Here is a 22,950-nt window from a genome sequence, read left to right as displayed (position 1 = left end):
CAAAACTCTGCCTGGCAACTCGACATCCGGGCATTTACCATGAAACACGAGCTCCCAGGAACACATGTGGAGTGAGCGTGCGCCCCCAGAGGCCATGCTGGAAGCCTAGAGGCCGGAAAGCTGTTGTGCAGCTGCAGAAGGACCTTCCACTGCTGAAGTCTAACCTGATAAATGCTTTAAGTAATAGTACGAAGTTGACCAGTGTTCCTGCAGAAAACAGCAGTTTCACTCCCTCCCTCTTTTAAGGTGTGTGTGTGTGTGTGTGTGTGTGTGTGTGTGTGTGTGTGTGTGTGTGTGTGTACGCACTCGAGTGTGATCTCCCCAGCCTTACTTTTTTACTTTTACTTCGAAAGGGTATTTATGGTTTTTGTTGTTGTTATTGTTTTGTCTCCTGGGGGGATTTTCATGACAAGGTCTCAGGGAGCCCAGTGTGCCCCCCACCCCATCCTTGTTTCCCCAAACCCTAAATTATCAAATGACACCATGAAACAACAGGTTTTTGTTAATCAAATGGCAGGCAGCTCCTTGCCTTGAGTAAGCTCTCCCAACCCTGTCTTGGATGGCCCTTAAGTATTTAGGAATAGCTTTCAGAACCATGAGTGTCTTCCCGTCTTTCCTGAGCCTTGGCATCAGTCTTGGGAGATTGAGACTGGGTTGTCCCTATCTGTATGCTTCCAACAAAGAGGATTTGCAAAACCCTCCTGCTTCTACTTAGTGTCTACCTTCTTAAAAGAGTCTTGGGCTGGAGATGGTTCCTTGGAAAAACCTGCTTGCTGTGTAAGTATAAAGACCTGAGTTCAATCCCAAGAACCTATATAAAAAGCCAGGTTTCACACCTATAATCCCAGCACTGGGAGGGGGGGGTGGTGGTGGTGGTGGTGGTGGTGGTGGTGGTGGTGGTGGTAAGGGACTGAGGGCTAGTGGGTAGCGCAAGTCAAGTTGCTTTTATCACACCCAATTTTATGCTCTGACTTCTAGACATGAATGTAACATGTACACTTTCCCACTGGGATTAACACATGTGTGTTACAGGTTCAGTGTGGCTTGTCTTTCTCTGCATTTCTCGGTAGCAGCATTGGTGAGGCGGGCCTTTGAGGCTGGGGTTCTATATGAAGTTGGTATTAAAGTATCTCTTCTGCCTGTGTCTGTTGTGACAGACAGCATGAGGCCCTGGATCCTGGACCCAGCTTTCAGAACAGTGAGCCTGGCTTCCTTTCTAAATCAACTCAGCCCCAGGGAACTTGTGGTGCTGTGGAGAACAGGCAGAGGCACGGGTGGGGATGGCTCACTAAGGGCCCAGTTTGTTTCTTGCCAGACAGAATCTCTGAGCTGGAACTCAAAGCCTGCCTGCTGGTCTCGTTGAAGGAATCAGGCAGAAACCAAAATGTCCACTGTGACTTTCTCCAATTGGTCTCAGTTCTGGGAATCTATTTCAAGGGAAAAAAAATACAAAAAGGGGGAAGCCAAAACATAAAGATGTTTATTGAAGCTCTATTTATAGCGAAAATAAAATATATATAAACAAACATTCAACAAGAAAATACCATGCAGCCATTTGAAAGTAAGATTCCACATCAACATTGAAAAACATCGAGAAAAGAAGTAGAGTAAAAGCCAAATATACATTTACAACCTTGTCAAAGGGAAAAAAGCAAGAAAAAGTGCCCATGAGAAAACCTGTCTAGCCGAGCTTTCCCCATCTGCTCAAGGATCCCCACACAGTGTGTCTGCTATCCCAAACCCGCCCAAAAGCCTGGGGGAGGAGACAGCCTGAACAATCCTTAGGAGTGGAAACCCAGGCCAAGCCTACTGGCTACTCCCGGAGATATGGGGGACAGACAGACTCTGCATTCAGACTGACCTTCTAGAAAGGTGAGACAGAGACACCATGGGCAATAACACCTCAGGCCATAAGGCCCTGCCAGAGAGCCTACACTCAGACCAGCAGTAGCCTGTTGGCCACTGGCCCCAGCCCTTGGGTTACCTGTCACGTGTTGGCAAAGATTGCCTTTAAACCCGAGGTTCTTCTAGGGTTCCCCCAGGGCCCAGCTGTCTCCCTCCTTTCCTCACTTCTTCCTTCTGAGCCTGGCATCGGTAAGTCCCCACTGGTTCTCCTGCCACCTAACCAGGATGCTGATCTGCTTCCTGTTCTGGTCTCAAGACATCTGCTGTGTCTGGAAGTCAACCAGACAACTTCATCTTTGTCCGACTCTTTGATCTTGAGCCAAACTCCCTCTGCCCTTGGGTCCCAGCCCCTAGTTAACACCCACTCGAGAGCTGCGTTAGAAATCCATTCCCCAGACGCCCCCCAGATATTATGCACACCCACTTCAGCCCACTGGAGGACCGCGAGCTGTCACATCAGGGGAAAGGAGTCGCAGGACAAAAGGACATTATGACGGTGCTTTTCGTTTTCCATTTTTCTTTTTGCACAAAAACAGTCCATTTATTCAAGTGTTCTCCAGCACAAGTACATTAGAAAGGAGCTTTATTATATTCTTCTGGGCACAAAAAAAAAAAAAAAAAAAAGAAAAAGAAAAGTGATGAAAGCGGAACTGACGGACTGTCTACACCTGCTGTACGCATTGACCTTTTTAATTATTTCTTCAACAGCTATGTCACAAGCATCACGTACACAGAGATACAACGGGACACCGGATGGTGCGGCAAGCTGTGCGCAGCCCCCCACACCCCTCCTGGCTGCCCCAGAACCAGACTGTGAAATGTACAGTATTACTGTCAATAAATAGAGAAGCAACCCTAACAAAAAAATACAGTGGTAGAAGGAAGCTGGGACCAGGGAAAACAAACGACAATTTAAAAAGAAAAAATAGGAAAAGAGAGAGATAGGAAGAGGAACGGAAAGAGGACCGAGGGGGACTAGGGGAAGGTTCTGGAAGGTCCTGCACTTAGCTGCGTGGAATGTGGAGTAAAAGTGCTCTGCCACCGGGGTCAAAGCGAAATCGTCTGTAACAGTAAAAGTTATTACCAAACCAGCCACGGAGTTTATTTTGTAGTATGAATACATGATTTCCCACAAGTAAGCACCCGATACTTCGATGCCTCAGCTAAAACACGTGAAATCGTTCACTTAGTTTTCAAGTACAAAGTTAAAATGCCTTTTTAATAATAATATATCAGAGTAAAATAATAGTCTCTTTTAAACTCCACTACAAGAAAACAAAACAGAACATCATTGTCCAGACAGCAGACTTAATTTAACAATATATATTTTTAATAAAATGTGTTTAGCACCGTGTGAGTCATCCCCTCCCTCTGCATATTCTAAGGAATTTCAACTTTTCATTATTGTTGTTTCTATAGAATTCTAGGGCCGGACAATCAAATTAGTCTGTAAAATGGGACTAGGTGAGACTTTAGACCACTGCTCATGTCCTCAGGCTCGGGGACTGGGTGGAGTTAGGAGGCCGCTTTATGAGCCCACAAATGGGGTTCATCCCAATGGGAGAGCCAGTTACAGGAGTTCCTGGGGTCCCCTAGAGAAGCTGTGCCTTCCTACCAGCAACGGCCTTCCATACATCCCGATCTTGGCCTACCTCTTGGTCTCAATGCTGAAACTCCAGTGTCTGGCCTAGAGACTTGTCTCCAACCAAAGGCCAACCTTAGCTGTTGTCTTGGAAGCCTGAAAGGACAAGGCCTTTCCTCCCAAAGACCTCGGCTTTCTCCACACAAACATATGCGAGCTCACAATGACCCTGACCAACCCGAGTCCTTTCCTTGGGGGTTCTTCCGAACCAGCACTGCTCCTAGCATGGGTACCGACCGGATGGGACAGGACCAATCAGAAGGGCCACAAACTCCACACACCATCACAGGGTGACAGGCTTCGGCTGTTCTCTGCCAAGTGAACAAGTGAGCACGGCCACCTCATCACAAGTGCCAAGCTCAGATGCAAACAAACACAGGCCTGCTTGGAAACACAGCTGCAATGGTCACACCGTCCCAGCTCACAGCCAGGACCCCTACAGTGACCGGTTCTGAAGACCCTATAGTGTCACAGCAGCTTTGCACCAACCGGACAAGCCCGGGAATTTGCTTCTACTCTCTGGACAAACTGCGTAGTAAATAGAGAAACCAATAATCTGTATCTTCTTGTGAGCACATTTCTTCAAGGTGGCTCAGACTAATTCCTAAACCAGCATGTGATGACCACAGCATCTCCAGTACAGAGATGCTATTGGGGAAGGTATATGCTTTTGATGTTGGCCCGCAAGGGCCACCAACTCTACCTGTTGCTTCTGCATCCACACTTCTGGTCATTTGCCAAAAGCCACAGGGGTCTTTATGCCTGTGGTTCTACCTGTGGGACTTTGGCTTTCTAATGGGTGTTCACAGCAGGGATCAGCTTACTGCAGGCTCCCAGGCTTCTGGGTCCTGTGGAGAGGAATTAGCACCAGCTTGGGACCCCGCTAGCATGTGTGCCTCCTCAGGAGGCCTTGGTTCTGTGACCCTGGCACTAGCACCAGCTACATCCCCTGGCAAGGGCCACACACAGATCTTGGGTGTGAGACTTCACACAGCACCAGCAGAGGGGTGGCTGTCACTCAGTCCCCCAGCACCTTAGTTTCTAGGGGAAACAAGACTATTCTTTGGAAAGGAAAGCCCGCGGGGAACCTTTGGGGATCCTCCCATCCCATGACCTGACTCCAGCTTCAATTCCACCTACAGTGAACTAGCTCCTACATGCTCTGCCAACTCCCCACAGCCTCTGCTCAGCTACCACAGCATCCTAGGAGCTCTCCTTGGAGGTGACCCTAGAAGCCCCACTTGGGGTAGAGATGGATGAAGACCAAGCAGGCGCAGTCACAAAGACCTCCCCAAAAGATATTGGGGGCTAACTGGACTGGTGCCTACACACTATGGTAAGACTGGGCTGGAAGGAAAGCTAGTGAAGAGGCCCCATGGGAATCTATTAGGGAACTTGTCAAGTCAGTATCGGCCAGCCACCTGGGAGCCTCTACTCAGTCCCTTGAGAATGCCACATCCATTGACAGAGACCCCTCTTCCTGAGCCCTCACATTAACCCCAGGCATTGGGGAGCACCAGGCCCAGCTGGGGTGGCATGAGGCTCCTGGGGAAGGCTAGCTTCTTCACATAAGCAGTGGGCAGAGGTGGGAGGACCTTGAAGACAGTCCTGACAGGAGCTGGGAAGACCTTGCCATTGCTAGTTGGGGAGGGAGCACCTTAGACTGCCTAAAGCAGCCTTCCTCCCCTCCAGTCCTCCTGCATGGTGCTGGTGGACTCCAGGTCAGAATGGAGCCCTGCTGGAGCAGGGGAGCTATCACATTTAGTATAGGGACTCCAAGTGGGCAAGCATCCCCTCTCCTGGATGCCCCAGCCCCATAGTCACTACCTGCCACGGCAGGGAAAACTAGCTGTCATTTTAAAACTATCCAGAGAAAATGAGCAGAGGTGGGCAGGACCACACAGCCCAAGAGGTGTTACCAAGCCACCAGCTAAGCTTACTCCTGAGCAGTGAGCAAGGGGACAAAGCCTTTGTTTAGTTCTAACACTAATTAATGATTTGCTTTACTCCAAAAGTGAGGTACACTGTCCCATTTTAAATTTTTTTAATATTTTATGTTCCCAATGGAAGACCAATGGCCAAGACAGATTTCAGTTCGACTTTGGTTGGGGAGAATAGGTAGGGGGAGTCGAGGGCTGACTTGACTGGTGCCTAGAGTTGCAGGTCAGTAACCACAGGCTGCTAACAGAAGAATCTTTGACATCACCAGGGGCAAAGGGTATAGAACACAGACCTGCTAGAGGAAGCACCTGCTTGGATCAAACCTCCTCCTTTTCCTGACTTCAGCACCTAGCAACTTCTGGGATCGAGTCTACCTGTCATCAGGGCAACAGATGTGTGAGAGCTGCAGAGCGACTCCAGCATCCTGACCCTGGGGAGAAGTGTGCTGGGAGCTCCCTGGTGTGCATCCAGACAGAGAGAAGTCCCTGTGCATGTGTCAGACTGATATACTGTTTGTGGGGCTGTCTGCGGGAGGGACCCAGGCTCAACACAGAGCCTGCTCCCTCCAACCCCCACTGTGTAAATTTCTTATACACGACCCTATCTATGTATTTATACAGGGCCTATCACAGGCCCCATCTTTCTAGGGATGCGGTCTCGGGACCATGTGCTTGACAGCACACCTCCCAGCCTCTGCTGGTCTCAGGAGGTGCCGTCCCCCCTCCCATTATAAAATATATATCTCTATATGCCACATATCTACACTCCATCCATCCAGACAAGCCCTCACCCCGGGGCCAACAACACCTTCCCTTCCCACGGCCAATGCCAGGCTGCCCTGGGTAGGAAGCAGAACAAAGTGTGAGCGCACAGGCCCCAGGTGAAGCTGACTCAAGGTAAGAGCACAGCTATCGGACCAAACACTAGAAAAGAAACACACGCCACTCCAACCACGCACACAAGGAGAGAGGCTGCCCCGGCCTCCCTCCAGCCCTGACACACCGGACTCACGAGGAGGGAAGAAGAGAAGAATGACGGCCCGGAGGGCGGGCCTTGGAACTCCCTGGCTGCCTGGCTTGGTGCTGTACTGCCCAGTGGCCCACCTGGCCTGAGGGGTGGAAGCCAGGGCACCAGAGCCACTGGTCCTTAAAAAAAAAGAAAAGAAAAAAAAGCACCTGCCACCCCCCTGCACCTTGGTTTGAAACCTAAAGGGAAGGGTGTTGGGTTTTTGTTTTCTCAAAGAAAATCTTAAAATGAACAATTATAGCCAGAACCATAAGAATAATTATAATAAAGGTGTCATCAGCCTCCCAAGTATGAAACTGCAGTCTTTAGAGATGACCAAAAACATCACATTCCAGGACCGGAGCTGCCGTGTGCACAGGGGGTAGTGGGGGGCCTCATAAAAGAACACACAAAAGGCAACTTAGACAGAAAGCACCAGTACGTTTTGTATGTTTTTTTATTTGCTCCAGGTGGGGTTAATGGCGGATCACTTTCCCTCACTCTGGATTATTTCTTATCCCACAAGGGGGCCTTCAATGTGGCTGACAGATTCAAAATCAGGGACAACTTTTTTTTTTTTTAAGCCATTTTTCTGAGGCAGTCGTTTTAGATTCATATTCAAAGGTTATTGCACGCGAGTCTGGATAAATTCCACACTCCGCTTCCCCAGGTTCCGACCACCTCAGCTGAGCCCCACTTTTGGCAGGAGAAGCTAGGCATGGGGTGGGGTGGGGGTGGGGGCAATATGGTTCCTCCTTTGGTTTGTTAAAAACCAAGAGGGACAAAAAAAAAAAAAAAAAACGACACCCTCTAGCTGCTTCCCTCCCCCATCCTGGGCTGAAACCCTTTGCACAGAGGGCCAGGTGGAGGTTGATGTTTTTGCTCATCTCGCTGTTTTGAAAGCACCATTATGAAGTTGGGATGTACAGTAGTTAACAGTACCTTTTATATATATATCTCATATCTATCGTATATATATAAACTGTAAACAAGAGGTAACAGCGGCTTCTAGAAACTGGTTTTCTTCAAGGTTTCCTGTGTGGTAGGCACCTGAAATACTGTAGAAAAGTGTCTGGTGTGGTATTCTCAGCGCCCTGCTGCTAGTTGGGTTCTGTTCTGCATGACCAGGGATGGTGCTGTTGAGACCGCTCGGGGGCTGCGAGAGGAGACTCTGCCTCCGAGGGTCTCTATTCTGTTCCTGTTTGTGCTCCTATCTGATCAGGCTAGAGACAACCAAAGAGATATATAGAAAAGGAAAAAAAAAAAACAATATTTTAAGTTTTTATAGAATTTTCCCTCTCTCCCTTTCCTCTCCAAGGCATTACTTTTTGTTGTTACTGATTTTGCTGCAATTAACTCTCTTGTTTCAGTCACAGCAAGAAACAAAAACCCAAACAAACAGAAAACCCCTCTGAAAAAAAGAGTAGAAAACAAAAGGTTCGCCTCCTAGGACCGGAGGGGAGGAAGGGGAGGGGCCTATCCTGCGTTTTAGTTAGGACTGAAGATGAACATTGAAAACTCAAGAGATGATGTCCAACCCTTCTGCAAGGCCAAGCCCTCCGGCATTTCCTCCTCTGTGGTTTGCTTTAAATTCCTTTTTCTCTTCTGGGTGCTGAACTTCTCTCCGTCCTCTCGTTCTTGGTGTTTTATTGTGTTTTGTTTTTTTGTTTGTTTAACTTGGTTATCATCACTACTTCAGTTTGCCCCCATGTCCCTTACACACAAGCAAAATATTCCTTCAGCGGAGCGAAGAGGTGGCGGATGACTGGCACGCTCCACGATCGGCCCAGCAGTCTCTGCCTCGCCAAGCGGCTCATGTTGGAGACGTCTGTGTAGTGGACAGGGAAGCCAAACACCCTGTGGGAGGAAGGCAGAAAGGGCCCAGTGAGTGTGGGTGAGACGGTGGGTGTTAGTTTACTCTGAATTCCTATCATGGGCTGCCCTGTTCTTCATGGCAATTCAGTCATGGGCCAGGCTTCCTGTGGATTTGAAGATAGGTAGTATAATCCCAGCTTCAAGGGGTCACATTTACCAGAAACAAAGGCAGTACTTAAAACAAAACAAAACCAACAAAAAAAGCCCCAGATCTCTGAAATGCCTCCTCTGGATGTGTTCAACAGACTCCATGAGATCTGGAGGCGCAGGCAGCCAGAGTCTGAATACAGTCTGATTCATCCCTAAATAACCTCACTGTGAAGAGAGGGGTCTCAAAGAATGGGACGCTCCCCTGACTTGGTGAGTTCAGCGGTTCCCATTGCCCAGGTGTCTGTGAGAACAGCTTTTCCCCCGCCCCCCCCCCAGAACAGCCTTTGTCTAAATCCTACTCAAACCCAAGCAGAGCCCACCCAGCTGTGTGCCATCTGTGCAGTTCACAGCCATCTAGACTGGCTTTCAAAGCACACACGAAATACCTAGTATCCAAGCCCAGGAAGCCAGACTGTGTTGGGATGTTCTAGTGGGCTCTTTGGGTGACTCCAAGACCCTTTGGAATAGGAACCCAGCCACAGAATGTACAGGTCCTCTCCAGGAGCCTGGCATGCTGGGAAAGGTTTGTTAAAATTCACTCACAAGGAATTTGGGGGAAATGAGGATGTGGCAGCTGACGCAGAGTCTTCCTTCCAACCCAGCCCTGGCCAGACGCAAGCACCCAGCACGCTACCTTTCCATTTCAGTGCACCAGAGGATGTCTTCCTTCTCATTCATGAAGACAGGGAAATGCTGGTCTTTGCCCTGCTTTATGGAGTTTGACCTGGTGGTAATGGTCCTCACTTTGCTGAACTAGAAGATAAAGAGGCAGAGGACTAAGCGGCATCATAGTGAGCCAGCATCACTGGCTGGTCCCTGCTGCCCTTCCCACTCAGAGGGCACTTGGGCAATCTTGGTCTAATCAGGCTAACAGGACTAGAGGCAGCAGCTGTGGCTAGCCCCCCCACCCCAAGTCTTCCAAGCCTGTGGCTCTCTCAGGGGGAGCAACTTTCAGGCAGAAGGATGTCAATAACTCAGCTGCTCACAGGCCCATTGTAGAGACCTGCAGTCTAGAAAGCTAGACTGTATGGGCGGAGCCTAACATCTGAATGCTCGTGTGAGCATTCTCCAGAGAGAAACTACTTCAGAAGAGCCCTCCCTCCGTGCTGCAGGCTTGTAGGTCCTAGCCAAACACGAACAAAAGCATCTTTCTTTTTGAAGAACCATTTTATTAGTTGAAGAGAAAAACTCCAGAAAAGGCAAACTAAATCTCAGCAGCAGCCTGGAGGAAGATGAAGGAGAGGGGGAAATGCCATGCTGTGTAAGCAGGCATGGAGATCAGACACATGGTATAGACAAACAGCCAATGTCCAGGAGGCAGGATTTGGGGGGGGGGGGGGAGAGAAAGCCCAAAGTTTCAGAAAGGGCAGACTTAGGTTCTAGCCAGCAATCAAAAGCAAGAAGCACAGAAGACAGGGGAATCAGTACGTGGGGAGACCCAGACAACCCTCGTAGGGACTGCGCTGGCAAGTTGAGACCTGGGACACCCAACTTAAAAAGCTCTGAGGCTGGAGAGATGTCTCAGTGATTGAGAACACTGCTCCACTTCCCAGTACCCACATGGAGGCTTGCAACCATCTTTAACTCCAGTCTCAGGGGATTTCACAACCTTTTCTGGCCTCTCCAAGCAAGCATAGATACAGTGCAGAGAATATGCAGGCAGAACGCCCATACGCGTATACAAACAAAAGCCTCTGTACTTCCCAGAACCTTGTTAAAGACCCCACAGTGCCTACCCAGGGTGGGATGGACGAAACACATCAGGAGAGGCTAAGGGTCAGCATGCTTGGCTCAGTCCCTGGCCAACTGGCTCTATGCTCCCACACCATCCCAAGAGGTCAAATGGGTGGTGTGCAGCTCGGCCACGCCCTCCTTAGCCTGCTGTCCTAGCACCCACCACACTGCCCGGGTGCTGAGGCTCACCTTGGCTATTCTGCCGTGTTCCAGACACTCTTGCAACTCCAGCTTATCATTCACAGTGGATGCCAATGGCCTAGAAAGCAAGAGACACCATAGAAGCACAAAGCAGGAAAACCCTATCTAAGTACCACCCCCTGGCACAACACACACAGCATAACCGTCTGCATACCGTGCCTGCCCACAAGCAACCAAACAGGCCTTAATCCTTACAGGCAAATTTAAAGGGGGTTTCAAAAATACATACCAGGCAGCTAACACCTACCTGGGGACAAAAAGTACATAAGCCACCTGCATCTTGCTTTCTGGTGGTTTGTTTTAGGGGTGGGTATACTGGCTGAAACTGATTGGAACATAAACCTTAAAAAGGCACCCTTTATAAACAAACAAAACAAAACAAAAACTCCTGCAGGAAAGAGCAGCACCAGGGAGGTGTTTGAGGCTAGCCCAAGACAAAAGTTTTTCTCCATCCAAAAGCTAAGGGTCTGTGTTGCTGTGTAGTACCTCAGGGCAGAACGGGGGATGTGAGGCCCACTTTTGACATTGCCCTTTCCTAGGGTAAGAGATAGCTGGGTACCATCCCAACACTCAAGAAGGGAAAGAAGCGGGGTTGGGGATTTAGCTCAGTAGTGGAGCGCTTGCCTAGGAAGCACAAGGCCCTGGGTTCGGTCCCCAGCTCCGAAAAAAAAAAAAAAAAAAAAAAAGAAGGAAAAGAAGCATTGAGGAGCCCCACGTTTGAAGTCAGACTTAGACTATAGAGAACCTGTCCCAGACACCAGGCTGGGGTTGCAGCTCAGTGTCCACAGAAGACGCTAAATCTTCAGTATCCATTTTCCCAAGAAGGTATTTAAAAAACAAACAAACAAAAAAAGCACGTCAGAGCAGCAGCCTCAGCAAAGGCAATCCTGGCTGGACACTCAGTTTCCCTTGGGCCGTCTGTCCTGCCTGTAGCCCTGCAGCCCCTCCTCCCATATCCCCCATGCCAGGAACCATAACTAACCTGTTCATGCCAGGAAGGTTACCCCAGAAATAACGGGCCCTGTGTGCAGCAGACACTTCTTTGGCGTCGATCATCACGGGGTTAGACTGTAAAACAGGAGATTGTTTCAAGGCGACCAAAGAGGAAGTATTAATTAAATACTGCTGGGTAACCAGGCTGCCCAAGAGCCTCGACTCCCCAGAGGAACTTCTTTCTTAGGAAGTCATACGCTGTAATGACCTGAAGACCCAAGGTCAGAACATTCCCCATGCGATTGCTAGAACATTCGAGACAGACCAGCATGATCCAACGGAACTTTCTGTAATGCTAGGAACGGTTATTGTTCCAGTAGCACTATGGGTGACTCCTGTGTGCTTAAAATGAGGTTCACTCTTGGAAGAATGGCCACAAGGCTGGTGACTCTGTAAGACCTTAGCAGAGCAAGCCCGTTTGTGTACTATGCCCTCACATTCACCATCTGAGTTATCACTGAGCTTGGGCTGACAGGAGCGTAAGCTGAGAGCCCACCACAAGAATGCCTTGGGTAGCAGCAATCCCCTGTGTATGGCTTGTACTTGGCTCAGTGTCAAACTAGGGGCTCACATAACAGGAAATGAAAGCAAAGACAAGCAAGCCATGATTTTATCTCAGATATCACAAGACCCCCACGAGGGTGCCAGAGCGTGGCCATCGGCCATTCTGATCAGAGAAAACTGATTTTGCAGTTCTCTACAGAACCGAAGTCTCAGGACTGGCCCCAGCCCATGTGTTCTAGCACTGCTTCTTCTCTACACGGGAAGACTTCCTCAAGCTGCCCTTGCAAGGAGAAGCCACCAGTCCCCAGCTCCAATCCCCCAGCTCCGCAATGCAGACACGACAGGGATGAAGCAGCAGTCACAGGGAGAAGCCATTAGTGAGCTGGCCAAACCGAGGTTGCAGTCTATACCTCAAGAAATCTCGAGATGTCCCTCTTGTCACTAACGCCCATGGCCACCACATTCTCAAAAAGCCAGAAGAAGGGGCGATCATCTCCCTCCTTGGGCCGCGCGTCATGCAGGAGGCGGTAGAACTCAAAGAAGAGGCGGCCCGTGCCCTCTGAGAGGTTGGAAGAAAGAAACAGCCATTAGCTGGGGCTGTCTGCATCGCACAGTAGTGAGGCTGGGCACGGTCAGGGCGGAGGGAAAGGGGCCACCGGAGGAGCTGCCAGGGCAGAAATGTCCAAAGCAAACTCCTGAGACCTAAGTGCAGAAGGCACAGATCAGAAGGTAGAGGAGGAGGAGGAGGAAACCTACCGTAAAGTCCCTTGCGGGCAGGGTTGACGATGGAGAGGTCATTGCAGGGACTGCCCCCAATCACCAGATCGAATGGGCCCCACTCCTGGATCTGGGAGGACAAAGGTAATGTGATGGGCCTGCTGTGCACGGGCAGAGGTGGAGGGGGGACCACCTATGAGTCTAAGAGTCAGGAGAGCCTAGAGAACTTCTAGGCTTATCATCTCAGTGAGCAAACAGACCCAGCAAGGAGCCCAGGAGGTGCCAAGCCACCCCTCTAAATGGCAGCCTTCCCTGAGGTGGGGAGGAGTTAATTGTGATTAATCATGTGATTGTCCCCCTGGGATTGGATCAATGAAACTGCCAGCACTCCCTTAAGCCCCTGAAACTTCCCAGAAGCACTTAGATGACAGGAGGCCTTCTCCAATCCACAACATATTACCACAAACAGTCCTGACAGCACTGGGGGGGCAGCTGGAGCCCCGGAGAGCACTCCACCCCCGCCCACTACACAAGTTGGGCCTAAACAGAGTCTTCAGACCCTCTAGGCAAGAGTTCTATGTTCTACCTTTGGCTCTTAAATCCCCATTTCCAATCCGCTCATCGCCCAGAGAGGCCACAGAAGTAAAATGGAAAACGAGGAAGAAAGGCCGGAGGAGAAAAGGAATAAATGAGAGGAATGGAAGGAGTGGATGGCGGTGTCCCCAGAAGCCGAGGGCACTGGGGGGGAACAGACATCCCCGCGCACGGACATACATGCTTCTGTGTGACGCTGCGGACGTCCCCGACGTACATGATCTTTCCCTGGTGCCGCACCATGCCCACTGTGATGGAGTCCTCGCACACCTCGGAGGCGATGTAGCGGTCCACTTGGATGCCCAGGTCCTTCAGCACCAGGAGCCCTGTGCCAGCCAGCAGAGGGGAAGCACTGTCACCAGAGCCATCCACCTGATACCTGGTCTTAAGACTGATCTTGCCAGCGTACACGGGGTCACCTGTAGGCCCGAGTCTCACCTTGCCCACGTGACGATCCCAGTATCTTTTCTCAAACCAAAGCGGATCAGCACAGACAAGCACCGTGACTACACTTCAGCTTTGCCTCAGTGAAGGGTGGTCAAAGCCAGGAAAGACCAACCAAAACGGCAGGCGATTTCAGGTCCACAGAGGTGGCCTTTGCTTAGTGTCCATGTGTCACATGACACAGTAGCATGGTGCCTGCTGTAGCATGGTTCACTACTGGCCCAGCTCCCCCAGCAGTCCCCTAGAACCAGTTTTCTGTGGCCAGGCACCCGGCACTTCAACCTGTTTATTTATGGCTTTGGATTACCAAGGTCAAATCTGGGTCCCTTCACTTTTCTTTCTCTCAACTAGCTGTTTCAACTTCCTTACAAACCTCTGCTGCCTACTGATGCAGGGAAGCAGTACCATAGCCAGAGAGGGACAGTGACAGCATTCCGACTGCTCCCAACAGCTCCCCCAATAGCTCCCCAGGGAGCCTCTATAATCTTAGGTGTAACAGCATTGACTTTTAATATTTTGTGGACAGGGCCTCACTATGTAGCCTCAGCTGGCTAGATCTTACTATGTTGAGCAAGCTGGCTTTAAACTCAGAGATCTGCCTGCCTCTACCTTCTGAGTGCTGGGGTTAAAGGTATGCACACCATGTCTAGCTCTAACAAGCAATAATCAGTCATTTACTGTTTTATTTTTGAGACACAACCCTGGGAGGCCTTGAACTAGCTCTGTAGCCTAAGCGGAATGAACTTCTGACCTATTCTGTCCAAGTACTAGAACATGTATCATGCCTACTACTTTCTTTCCTTCTTTTTTTTTAGACAGTGTTTCATTGTATACCCCTAGTCATTCTAGAACTTGCTCTGTAGACCAGGCTAGCCTCAAACTTAGAGATCTACCTGCCTTTCCCTCACTCCCGAATGCTGGGATTAAAGGCGTGTGCCACCACTGCGGGGTTCATGCTTAGTTCTTAATCATTCAGTTTTATGGGCTACATAAACTTACTACTTCCACTATCGGAAGAGAAGCAGACCCTCAGGCCCCCTGCCACTCACCTGTAGCAATCCCATCAAAGAGAGATAGCACCCGGATGGGCTTCCTCTTCTCAGCTGGCACAGGTGGGTAAACCTTCGGGGGGTCCTAAGTGGTGAACACCATTGATCAGATCCATGCTGGGACTACCCCTATCTCCCCATTCTGTGTTAGCCCCTCCAGCTGAAGATGACAGGCCTTCCTTCGAGACAGAGCTCACACACACCTCAGTCCCTCTTGCAACCTGCCCAGGCCCCACTGCCTACTCAAGGGCTGTCACGGAGGACTAGTCTCAGAAAGGCATGAGTGAGACCACAGCCTAGCCCCAGCACTCACAAATTCCTGGTCGTGGTTATTGGCGAAGAACATCTGGAGTCGAGAAGGCCAGTCCTCCCGTCTCCGCAGCAGCCCATACGTGCCCTTGTGCCCACACATGTAGCAGTTCCAGGGGTCTTCCTTAATGGCTGCTTGGGCAGCCCCTGGCCCCACCAAGAGATCCACACACTCCACACAAAAGCACCTGGAAGAAAGCGCATCAAAGAGGGGACAGACTGTCAGGCCTGATCGGCCACGGTGCAGAAGGAAGCAGGAGTGCTGGTCCAGAGCACGCGGGTGGACAGGCAGTGAGGGCCCAGTGGGAAGCTCTGAGGAGACCTCACCTGCAGCAGTTGTTGTTCCCACACATGAGCACTTCGCGCCCCCCACAGCAGATGGTACAGTAGGACTGGTACCCATCGTCATCGTATTGGTAAGCACACTCCAAGAAGCAGTTCTAGGGAGGATGTGAAGGGTCAGTGTGGAGTGCAGCAGAGCCAAGTGAAGACAGGCTCCGAACCCAAGGACGGCTGAGAGGGGAACTACACAAGACCTCCATCCTGCAGCCGTCTACAGGTCTCCCACCTATCATCAGCTTGTCTGACCCGCCTCTACCACCCTCCCTTCACCCATTGCTCTAAGTCCCACTCCTGCCCACGTGAGGACAAGACTCAAGTATGAGGGGATCAGAACGAGCCCCAATCTTTGGAGCACGCGAGGGTCCACACCACATCCAGTCAGGTGCTGGTTTCCAATGCCACGAGGTGGGTGGGTTGTTTCCCTACCTTACAGTTCTGGCACATTCCACCAATGAAGAGTGGGTGCTCCAGGGTAACATTGAGGCTCCCACATGAGATACAAATGTCTGTAAAATAATGGGACGCCATGAGCATCCATTCCCTGGAGTTCCTGCCCACCTGGGGCCAGAGCCCAGCTAAAACAGGATCCACCAAAGTGGGTGTCAGAACAGCAGCCAACACTAAGAAGTCACTCCCATAATCTCAGCATCTGAGAGGCTGAGAAAAATCAAAGATCAGCGTGGACTACAGAGTGAGTCTAAGGCAGGCTCAGTCAGTGAGACTCTGCCCTAAGACAAAGCAAAAATCTGCAAAGAGCTGTGAAGAGCGATGGCTCGAGCCAGCATGAGAGTCCAAGTTCAGACCCCGCATCCACACCCAACAGCCAGGTATGCTGCACCAACTGGACTCAGCGGGTTATGGGGGTTGGCAGACAAAGGTAAGAAAGAAGCATGTTGCAGTAAGTCCAATGGAGAGGCTGAGGAAGGCACGATCAAGAGACGCTGAATACACATGAAAAATTTAAAGTTAAAAAGAAAAAAGGTGCTGGGTGGTGGTGTGGCCCATTAGTCTAATCCCAGGCAGGCGAATGTCCCTGTGAGTTTAAGGCCAGCCTGGTCTACAGAGTAAGTTCTAGGACAGCCAGGGTTACACAGGGACTATCTTACAAATCCGAGAAGGAGGAAGAGGAGGAAAAGAATGAGGAAGAGCAGGAAGAAGAGGAGGAGGAAGAGGAGGAGAGGGAGGGAGAGAAGGAGGAGGAGGAAGATGAAGAGGAGGGGGATGAAGAGGAAGAGGAGGAGGAGGAAGAGGAGGAGGAGAGGGAGGGGAAGGAAGAGGAGGAGGAGGAAGAGGAGGAAGAGGAGGAGAGGGAGGGGAAGGAAGAGGAGGAGGAGGAAGAGGAGGAAGAGGAGGAGAGGGAGGGGAAGGAAGAGGAGGGGGAAGAGGAGGAGAGGGAGGGGAAGGAAGAGGAGGAGGAGGAAGAAGAGGAGGAGAGGGAGGGGAAGGAAGAGGAGGAGGAGGAAGAGGAGGAGGAGAGGGAGGGGAAGGAAGAGGAGGAGGAGGAGGAGGAAGAAGAGGAGGAAAGGGAGGGGAAGGAAGTGGAGGAGGAGGAGGAAGAAGAGGAGGAGAGGGAGGGGAAGGAAGTGGAAGAGGAGGAGGAAGAAGAGGAGGAGAGGGAGGGGAAGGAAGAGGAGGAGGAGGAAGAAGAGGAGGAGAGGGAGGGGAAGGAAGAGGAGGAGGAGGAAGAGGAGGAAGAGGAGGAGAGGGAGGGGAAGGAAGAGGAGGAAGAGGAGAAAGAAGAGGAGGAGGAGGAAGAAGAGGAGGAGAGGGAGGGGAAGGAAGAGGAGGAGGAGGAAGAAGAGGAGGAGAGGGAGGGGAAGGAAGAGGAGGAGAGGGAGGGGAAGGAAGAGGAGGAGAGGGAGGGGAAGGAAGAGGAGGAGAGGGAGGGGAAGGAAGAGGAGGAGAGGGAGGGGAAGGAAGAGGAGGAGAGGGAGGGGAAGGAAGAGGAGGAGAGGGAGGGGAAGGAAGAGGAGGAGGAGACCATCAGGCATGACAGTATAAGCCTGCAATCCCAGTGCTGGGGAGGGAAGAGGATGGGTGAATTCTTAAGAGCTCATTGCCCATCCAGCTTAGTTAAAATTTCTGAACTTTAGATTCAGGTTTGTCTCACAAAATAAGGTGGAGAGCAATTGAGCAGGACCCCTGACATCAGTCTATGCCCTCCACAGACGCATGCACCCACACATCGTTCACAGGCCCCCCACATGTTTTTGAAGGCAGCAGTCGGTCCCCCATCCCCGAAGCTCTGCATCCTTCAGTTATTCTAGGCCTAGGGCACCATGAGGACAAAAGCCATTCACGAGAGCAGGGTTCTTTCTCGGTCCATCCAAGTTGCCCTGACGACCTCCAATGCTGTTCTTTCCTAATTCTTCTAGATCTCAAGACCCTGGAGTTAGCATTATCACTGGACCAGGGGAGACAGATCCTGCCTTTGAGAAGGTGAAGGCTGAAAGAGACAACTTCAGTCAAGGCCACAGGACCAACCTCCCCTGAAGGGTTTAAAACCCTGAAGGACTAGGACTAGAAGCATCGGACGGATGGAGGGGTGTGCAGACAGCCCGAGTCACAGCCTTCCCAAGAACCCATGCCAATGCCACTCTACACACTAAGCTGTGTGAGGAGCAGGCCCACCCAGTCCCACCAACACTTACCCTCGATGTTTCGGCACTTCTGGCGCACCTCATACACGAGCCGTTCTGCAGAGGATGCAAACCTACATTAGGGGGTTGCCCAGATGATGTCCACCCCTCAGAGCTCCCAATTCTCTCTCCAGAGCCAGGTTCTACCTCTTGTGCGTTCATCAATGATCTCCTTGACCTTGGGTTTCTCTGTTGTGCTCTTTCTGGGTTTCTTGGCTGGTGGGGGTGGGGCATAAGCAGCTGCCTCAGGCTCCACCCACATGTCGGTGTAAACTTCCTTGTAAGGATTCTTCTCCTCTGTACCAGGAAGGCAGCGGTCACATAGTTACAGGCTGATACTAGCAGAGTACTCACAGTGGGAACCATATTGCCTCAGTGGCTTCCCACACCCCAGTTCTGAGAGTCTGGTGAGCCAATGGATGACAGGGTACTTTGGACTCGCCCAGTAGCAGCAGCACACCCTTGGGGTGACGGAAGCCTCACATGCCATTTCTATTCTGCCCTACTGTGCGGGCTCTGTGACTCTCCAAGTGTGGCTTTCCCAGTGCCAGCTGCACCAGACCAGACCACATTTACCTTCTGGTGGCTCCAGGCCTTTGGGACCAGAGGGCTGGAAGCCGCCAAGGGCCCACTCAATCATCTGCTTGTTCTGCACCTCCACAGCCTTGCCAGTGTCACTTTCATCGCTGTCATGACATGCTGGGAACAGCTTCCCTGCACGGCTGCTGGCCACCTAGAAGGGAACAAATGTAGGGACAGGCTAGAAGTCAGGGGAAGTGTGACTCAGAGCAGCAGAGGTGGGCAGGCAGTGGGTAGGAGGACAGCAGGGAGCCAAGGGCCTCGGGCTTGGCTAACACAGCTCCGCTCCGACTTCCAGGGGTCCGGATAGTTAAGCTCCTTGGAGCCGCTCACCTGGAGGACTTCGTAGATGGCTTTGCGGTACATGGGCTGCTTGTTGTAGGTGGCCTGGTGGAACGCACTGCAGAAGGAGCTCAGGGGCATGAGCTTCTCGACACACACCTAGGGACCAAGCCACCCTTAGTTTGTTCCTTTCTTTTTTTTTTCTTTTTTCTTTTTTTCGGAGCTGGGGACCGAACTCAGGGCCTTGCGCTTGCTAGGCAAGCGCTCTACCACTGAGCTAAATCCCCAACCCCTAGTTTGTTCCTTTCATAGGACACAGTCTCCCCCACAGTCCTGCATGGCCTAGCATGCACTACGGAGCTCAGGTTAGTCTTGAACTTGTAACCCTCCAGCTTTAGCAGGGAATACTATACCCAGTTGTCCCCTATACAGTTAAGCCACGTGCCTTGTAATGGTTATGCATGAGGATCATTAAGAGTCACTGGACCCTTGGGGGACCAGAGACAAAAGTGACAAATGGTAACAGAAGAGCCGAGATCAAGAGTGGGAAAACGCCTATGTGAAGGGCTCCAGCAGCTGACAGACCAGCACGCTTTCTGCTCAGCTCAGTGATGGCTAGTTATGGCTTCTTCCACTAAAAGGAGGGCAAGCAGAGTGCATTTTTACTGCCTGTATTCCAGACGGCACCCAGCAGAAACCAGGCCACAAGACCAAGACCCCTAATTCTCTCCCCCGACCTCCTAACCACCAAGCCCGACTCACCACTGAGAATTTGCCATCTCCGAACCACATGACCCAGCGAGTGCCTTCGGCTGCTCGGCTCCGGCCTGTCATCCACCAAGACACAATTCGGCCTGGCCACCAGGAGAAGCCCCGGAGTTTCCCCCACACCAGCTCTCCAATGCCAAAGCCCCGGCCATCCTGGAGCCCCAAGGAGCAAAAGTCAATACACAGCAGTCCTAAGTGCCAGCCACCCTGAAACCTCCCAGAGCTCGACCCCAGTCCTGGGAATCTGAGGGAAGGCAGGGGCCCATGAAAACAGGTCACAAAGCCAATCCAGGAACTGATATTCTGGAAGCAGCCAGTAATAGCTGGCAGACCAGGAGAGAGCTGGTCAAGGCTGCTAGAGAACAAGCTGCTCACCTCATACTCGGGCTCGTCATCAGCTGCCTTGGTAGCATTCTTGTCCCCAGCATCAGCCCCTACTGGCTCAGGGGTGGTGGCCACAGTGGGAGATGCAGGGTCCGTGGGCTGCTGCACTGCAGGAGGGCTGGCCTCCTCCACCTTCTGGGACTCCCCAGAGGCCTGGCTTTCCTCCACAGCATTCATTACTGCAATCACCTTGGCTTTCTTCTCAGCCTGGGGAAATGGGGGCAGAAGTCATCTTGACCCCTCCCGGAATGAGCAAGGCTCCGTGAGACTCAGGGACCTTCAGCCCATCAGTGGTCTGGAGAGAGTGGCTTTACTCTAACAACCCAAGCAGCTCACCATGTGAATAAAAACAGCTGAAGCTGGAAGAAGGCCTACTCAGCTTTCCTTCCTGCCTCCGGGGAAACCTCCCTCTCGGCCCAGTGTCTATCCTCTGACCTTTGGAGGGCAAATCTCACATAGTCCAGGCTGGTCTCAAACTTGCTATGTCGCTGAAAATGATCCTGAACTCTCAGTCCTCCTGCCTCTATTTCTTTTCTTTTTTTAAGATTTACTTTATGTATATGAGTACACTGTAGTTGTACAGTGAAGACAGTACAGCTGTCTTCAGACACACCAGAAGAGGGCATCAGATCCCATTACAGATGGTTGTGAGTCACCATGTAGTTGCTGGGATTTGAACTCAGGACCTTGGAAGAACAGTCAGTGCTCTTAGCCGCTGAGCCATCTCTCCAGCCCCTGCCTCTACTTCTTAAATTCTAGGATTGCAGGTATATACCACAAGGGCTGACTTGTCATAGATTAATTGTACACCACTGTTCAGGCAAGGATCTAGGCTCCAACTCTTTCTGTCTTGCTTCCCAACTGAGAAAGTGCACCTTTCCGGTTTTCCCTTCAGTTTCTTTTTGACAATCAAATCCTTCCCACCCACCAGTTTCTAGGTGACTTAGAGTACATCTCTGACAGTGTGACATAAGGCTCTGTAAATGCCTGTTCCCATGCAGCCAGCAAACTGCTGTTTGTTACACGTGCTCGATCACTTGCTCAGGACACTGGATCAGGAACTGTCTCTGCCATGCTGCCAACAAGCCGAACCTCACCTATTCTCACGAAAAGATCCTGTCCCTCCCTCTATCTCAGACAAAGGACTGTGAGCTGAATTCCTTCTCAAAGCCAGGCACCCTGGTGCATGCCCTTAATCCCAGCACTTGGAAAGCAGGTGGATTTCTGTGAGTCTGAGGCCAGCCTGATCTATAGAGTGAGTTCCAAGATGGCTAGTTACAAAAGACAGACCTTGTCATTAAAAAACAAAAACAAACTTGGAGTTAGAGAAAGGATTAAAGGAGCTGAAGGGGTTTGCAACCCCATAAGAACAACAATACCAACCAACCAGAGCTGCCAGGGACTAAACCACCATCCAAAGAGTACACATGGACAGACCCATGGCTCCATCCACATATGTAGCAGAGGATGGCCTTGTTGGGCACCAATGGAAGCCCTTGGTCCTGTCAAGGCTGGACCCCCAGTGTAGGGGAATGTCAGGGTGGGAAGGGGTGGTTGGTTGGGTGGGGGAACACCCTCATAGGAGAAGGGGGAGGAGGGATGGGAGAGGGGGTTTGTGGATGGGAAACTGGGAAAGGAGATAACATTTGAAATGTAAATAAATGAAAAATATCCAATGAAAGAATAAATGTAAATAAAACATCCAATAAAACCAAACAGAAGTAAAACAAACCCCTGCTCAAGGATCCCTAGAAAGTGCAGGCTTGACACCAAGTTCTGGGGACCGTTACAGCTCACCTCCATTTAGGCACACTCTACCTAGGGCACGTGTCCTCCAAAACTCAAGGTTCTGCACTTATCTTCACTGTATCAGAAGGGACAGGGCAGGGAGAGGAACCATGACCCTTTGGGGTTTTGGCGACAGGATTTCTCTGTGTAGCCCTGGGTGTTCTGGGATTTAGTAGACCTGGTTGATCTCAAACCCAAGAGACCCGCCAGCGTCTGCCTCCCTCGGGATCGCAGGCGTGTATTTCAACTCGGCCCAACCTTTGAACCCGGAGCCTCGTGCATGCCGCCGCCATGTGCTCCACCAAAGCTCACTTTCTACCCTAGAACCCGGAGCAATGAAAGCTAACTCGCTCTTAAAGACTAAACATCCATGCCTCGGGATCGGGGAGCGCACTCAAGAGTCGTAAAGGCAACTTTTTAAAAATATTTTTTTTTTTTAGTGATCAGAAAACAACTCGCAGCCAAGTGTAGCATGCACACCTAGAATCCCCACACAGGCAGAACTGCTAATTGGGAGGCCAACCTGGGCTACCTTGAAATCCCTCTTGAAAAAAAAAAAAAAAAGAATGTAGTTGGGAGTTTTAGAACTGCCCTTACACGCATGGCAATTCAAAGGCAGCTGACTGGCCCAGCCTGTGAGTTGCTCCACCTCACGTCTCCACTGCAGGGTTTCTGGTCACTTTCCTGACCTGATTAAGAACCCGAGGACTCCAAGGCTGCTGGCCCCAGCTGTCAACGCACACCTGCCAGGCTGTGCGGAGCGGTTCACAGGGTCACCTTTTAGGTGAGTAATCTGGTACCATTTTGCTCCAGTCCTCATGTTCTTGCCTCGGGGCAACAACCCAACTTCCTGTGATCCCTAAAACGCAAGGGTGGTGATTTTAAGTGCTTACTATTGGTTCAACAAATCCGAATGGAATGATACAGCTGGGAAGTTAGCTCGGGCTAGGAAGGAATGCAGGGCAGTTACTCAACTTTCCCCAGCCCCACCCTCACCTGGCGGGCTTGCTTTCCCCTTCCTTGCAACAACTAGCTATCACCTCCCCCAAGGAGGTGCACCAAGGTTTGGCTTTGGAACCAGTCCTCCTTTTTCCTCTTCTGGATC

At 51.0% G+C, this 22,950-nt stretch overlaps 1 protein-coding gene across 12 annotated transcripts in view; it reads right to left on the bottom strand.

The window, feature by feature from the left end:
* Positions 1–1,459: 1,459 nt before the first annotated feature.
* Positions 1,460–22,950, bottom strand: part of Dnmt3a (DNA methyltransferase 3 alpha) — a 114,363-nt gene continuing 92,872 nt past the window's right edge. For 9 of the 12 annotated variants that reach the window (XM_017594268.3, XM_017594267.3, XM_039112664.1 and 6 more), the window contains 17 exons: positions 20,049–20,264; positions 19,668–19,826; positions 18,957–19,064; positions 18,621–18,777; positions 18,192–18,341; positions 18,057–18,101; positions 15,832–15,911; positions 15,391–15,503; positions 15,068–15,251; positions 14,755–14,839; positions 13,442–13,587; positions 12,707–12,797; positions 12,361–12,509; positions 11,436–11,521; positions 10,442–10,511; positions 9,153–9,271; positions 1,460–8,350 (listed from right to left, as the gene is read on the bottom strand). In XM_017594268.3, the coding sequence (XP_017449757.1) occupies positions 8,209–8,350; positions 9,153–9,271; positions 10,442–10,511; positions 11,436–11,521; positions 12,361–12,509; positions 12,707–12,797; positions 13,442–13,587; positions 14,755–14,839; positions 15,068–15,251; positions 15,391–15,503; positions 15,832–15,911; positions 18,057–18,101; positions 18,192–18,341; positions 18,621–18,777; positions 18,957–19,064; positions 19,668–19,826; positions 20,049–20,264 (2,100 nt within the window). In that variant the 3' untranslated portion in view covers positions 1,460–8,208. Of the gene's footprint in view, positions 8,351–9,148; positions 9,272–10,441; positions 10,512–11,435; positions 11,522–12,360; positions 12,510–12,706; positions 12,798–13,441; positions 13,588–14,754; positions 14,840–15,067; positions 15,252–15,390; positions 15,504–15,831; positions 15,912–18,056; positions 18,102–18,191; positions 18,342–18,620; positions 18,778–18,956; positions 19,065–19,667; positions 19,827–20,048; positions 20,265–22,950 lie in introns of those variants that run through there. The other 3 variants (NM_001003958.1, NM_001003957.1, XM_039112666.2) reach the window with 2 other exon arrangements.

This window comes from Rattus norvegicus, chromosome 6 (genome assembly GCF_036323735.1).
Source record: "Rattus norvegicus strain BN/NHsdMcwi chromosome 6, GRCr8, whole genome shotgun sequence".
Taxonomy (NCBI): Eukaryota; Metazoa; Chordata; class Mammalia; order Rodentia; family Muridae; genus Rattus; species Rattus norvegicus.
Note: the sequence above shows the minus strand (reverse complement) of the source record. Positions and strands in the feature narration are given on the sequence as shown.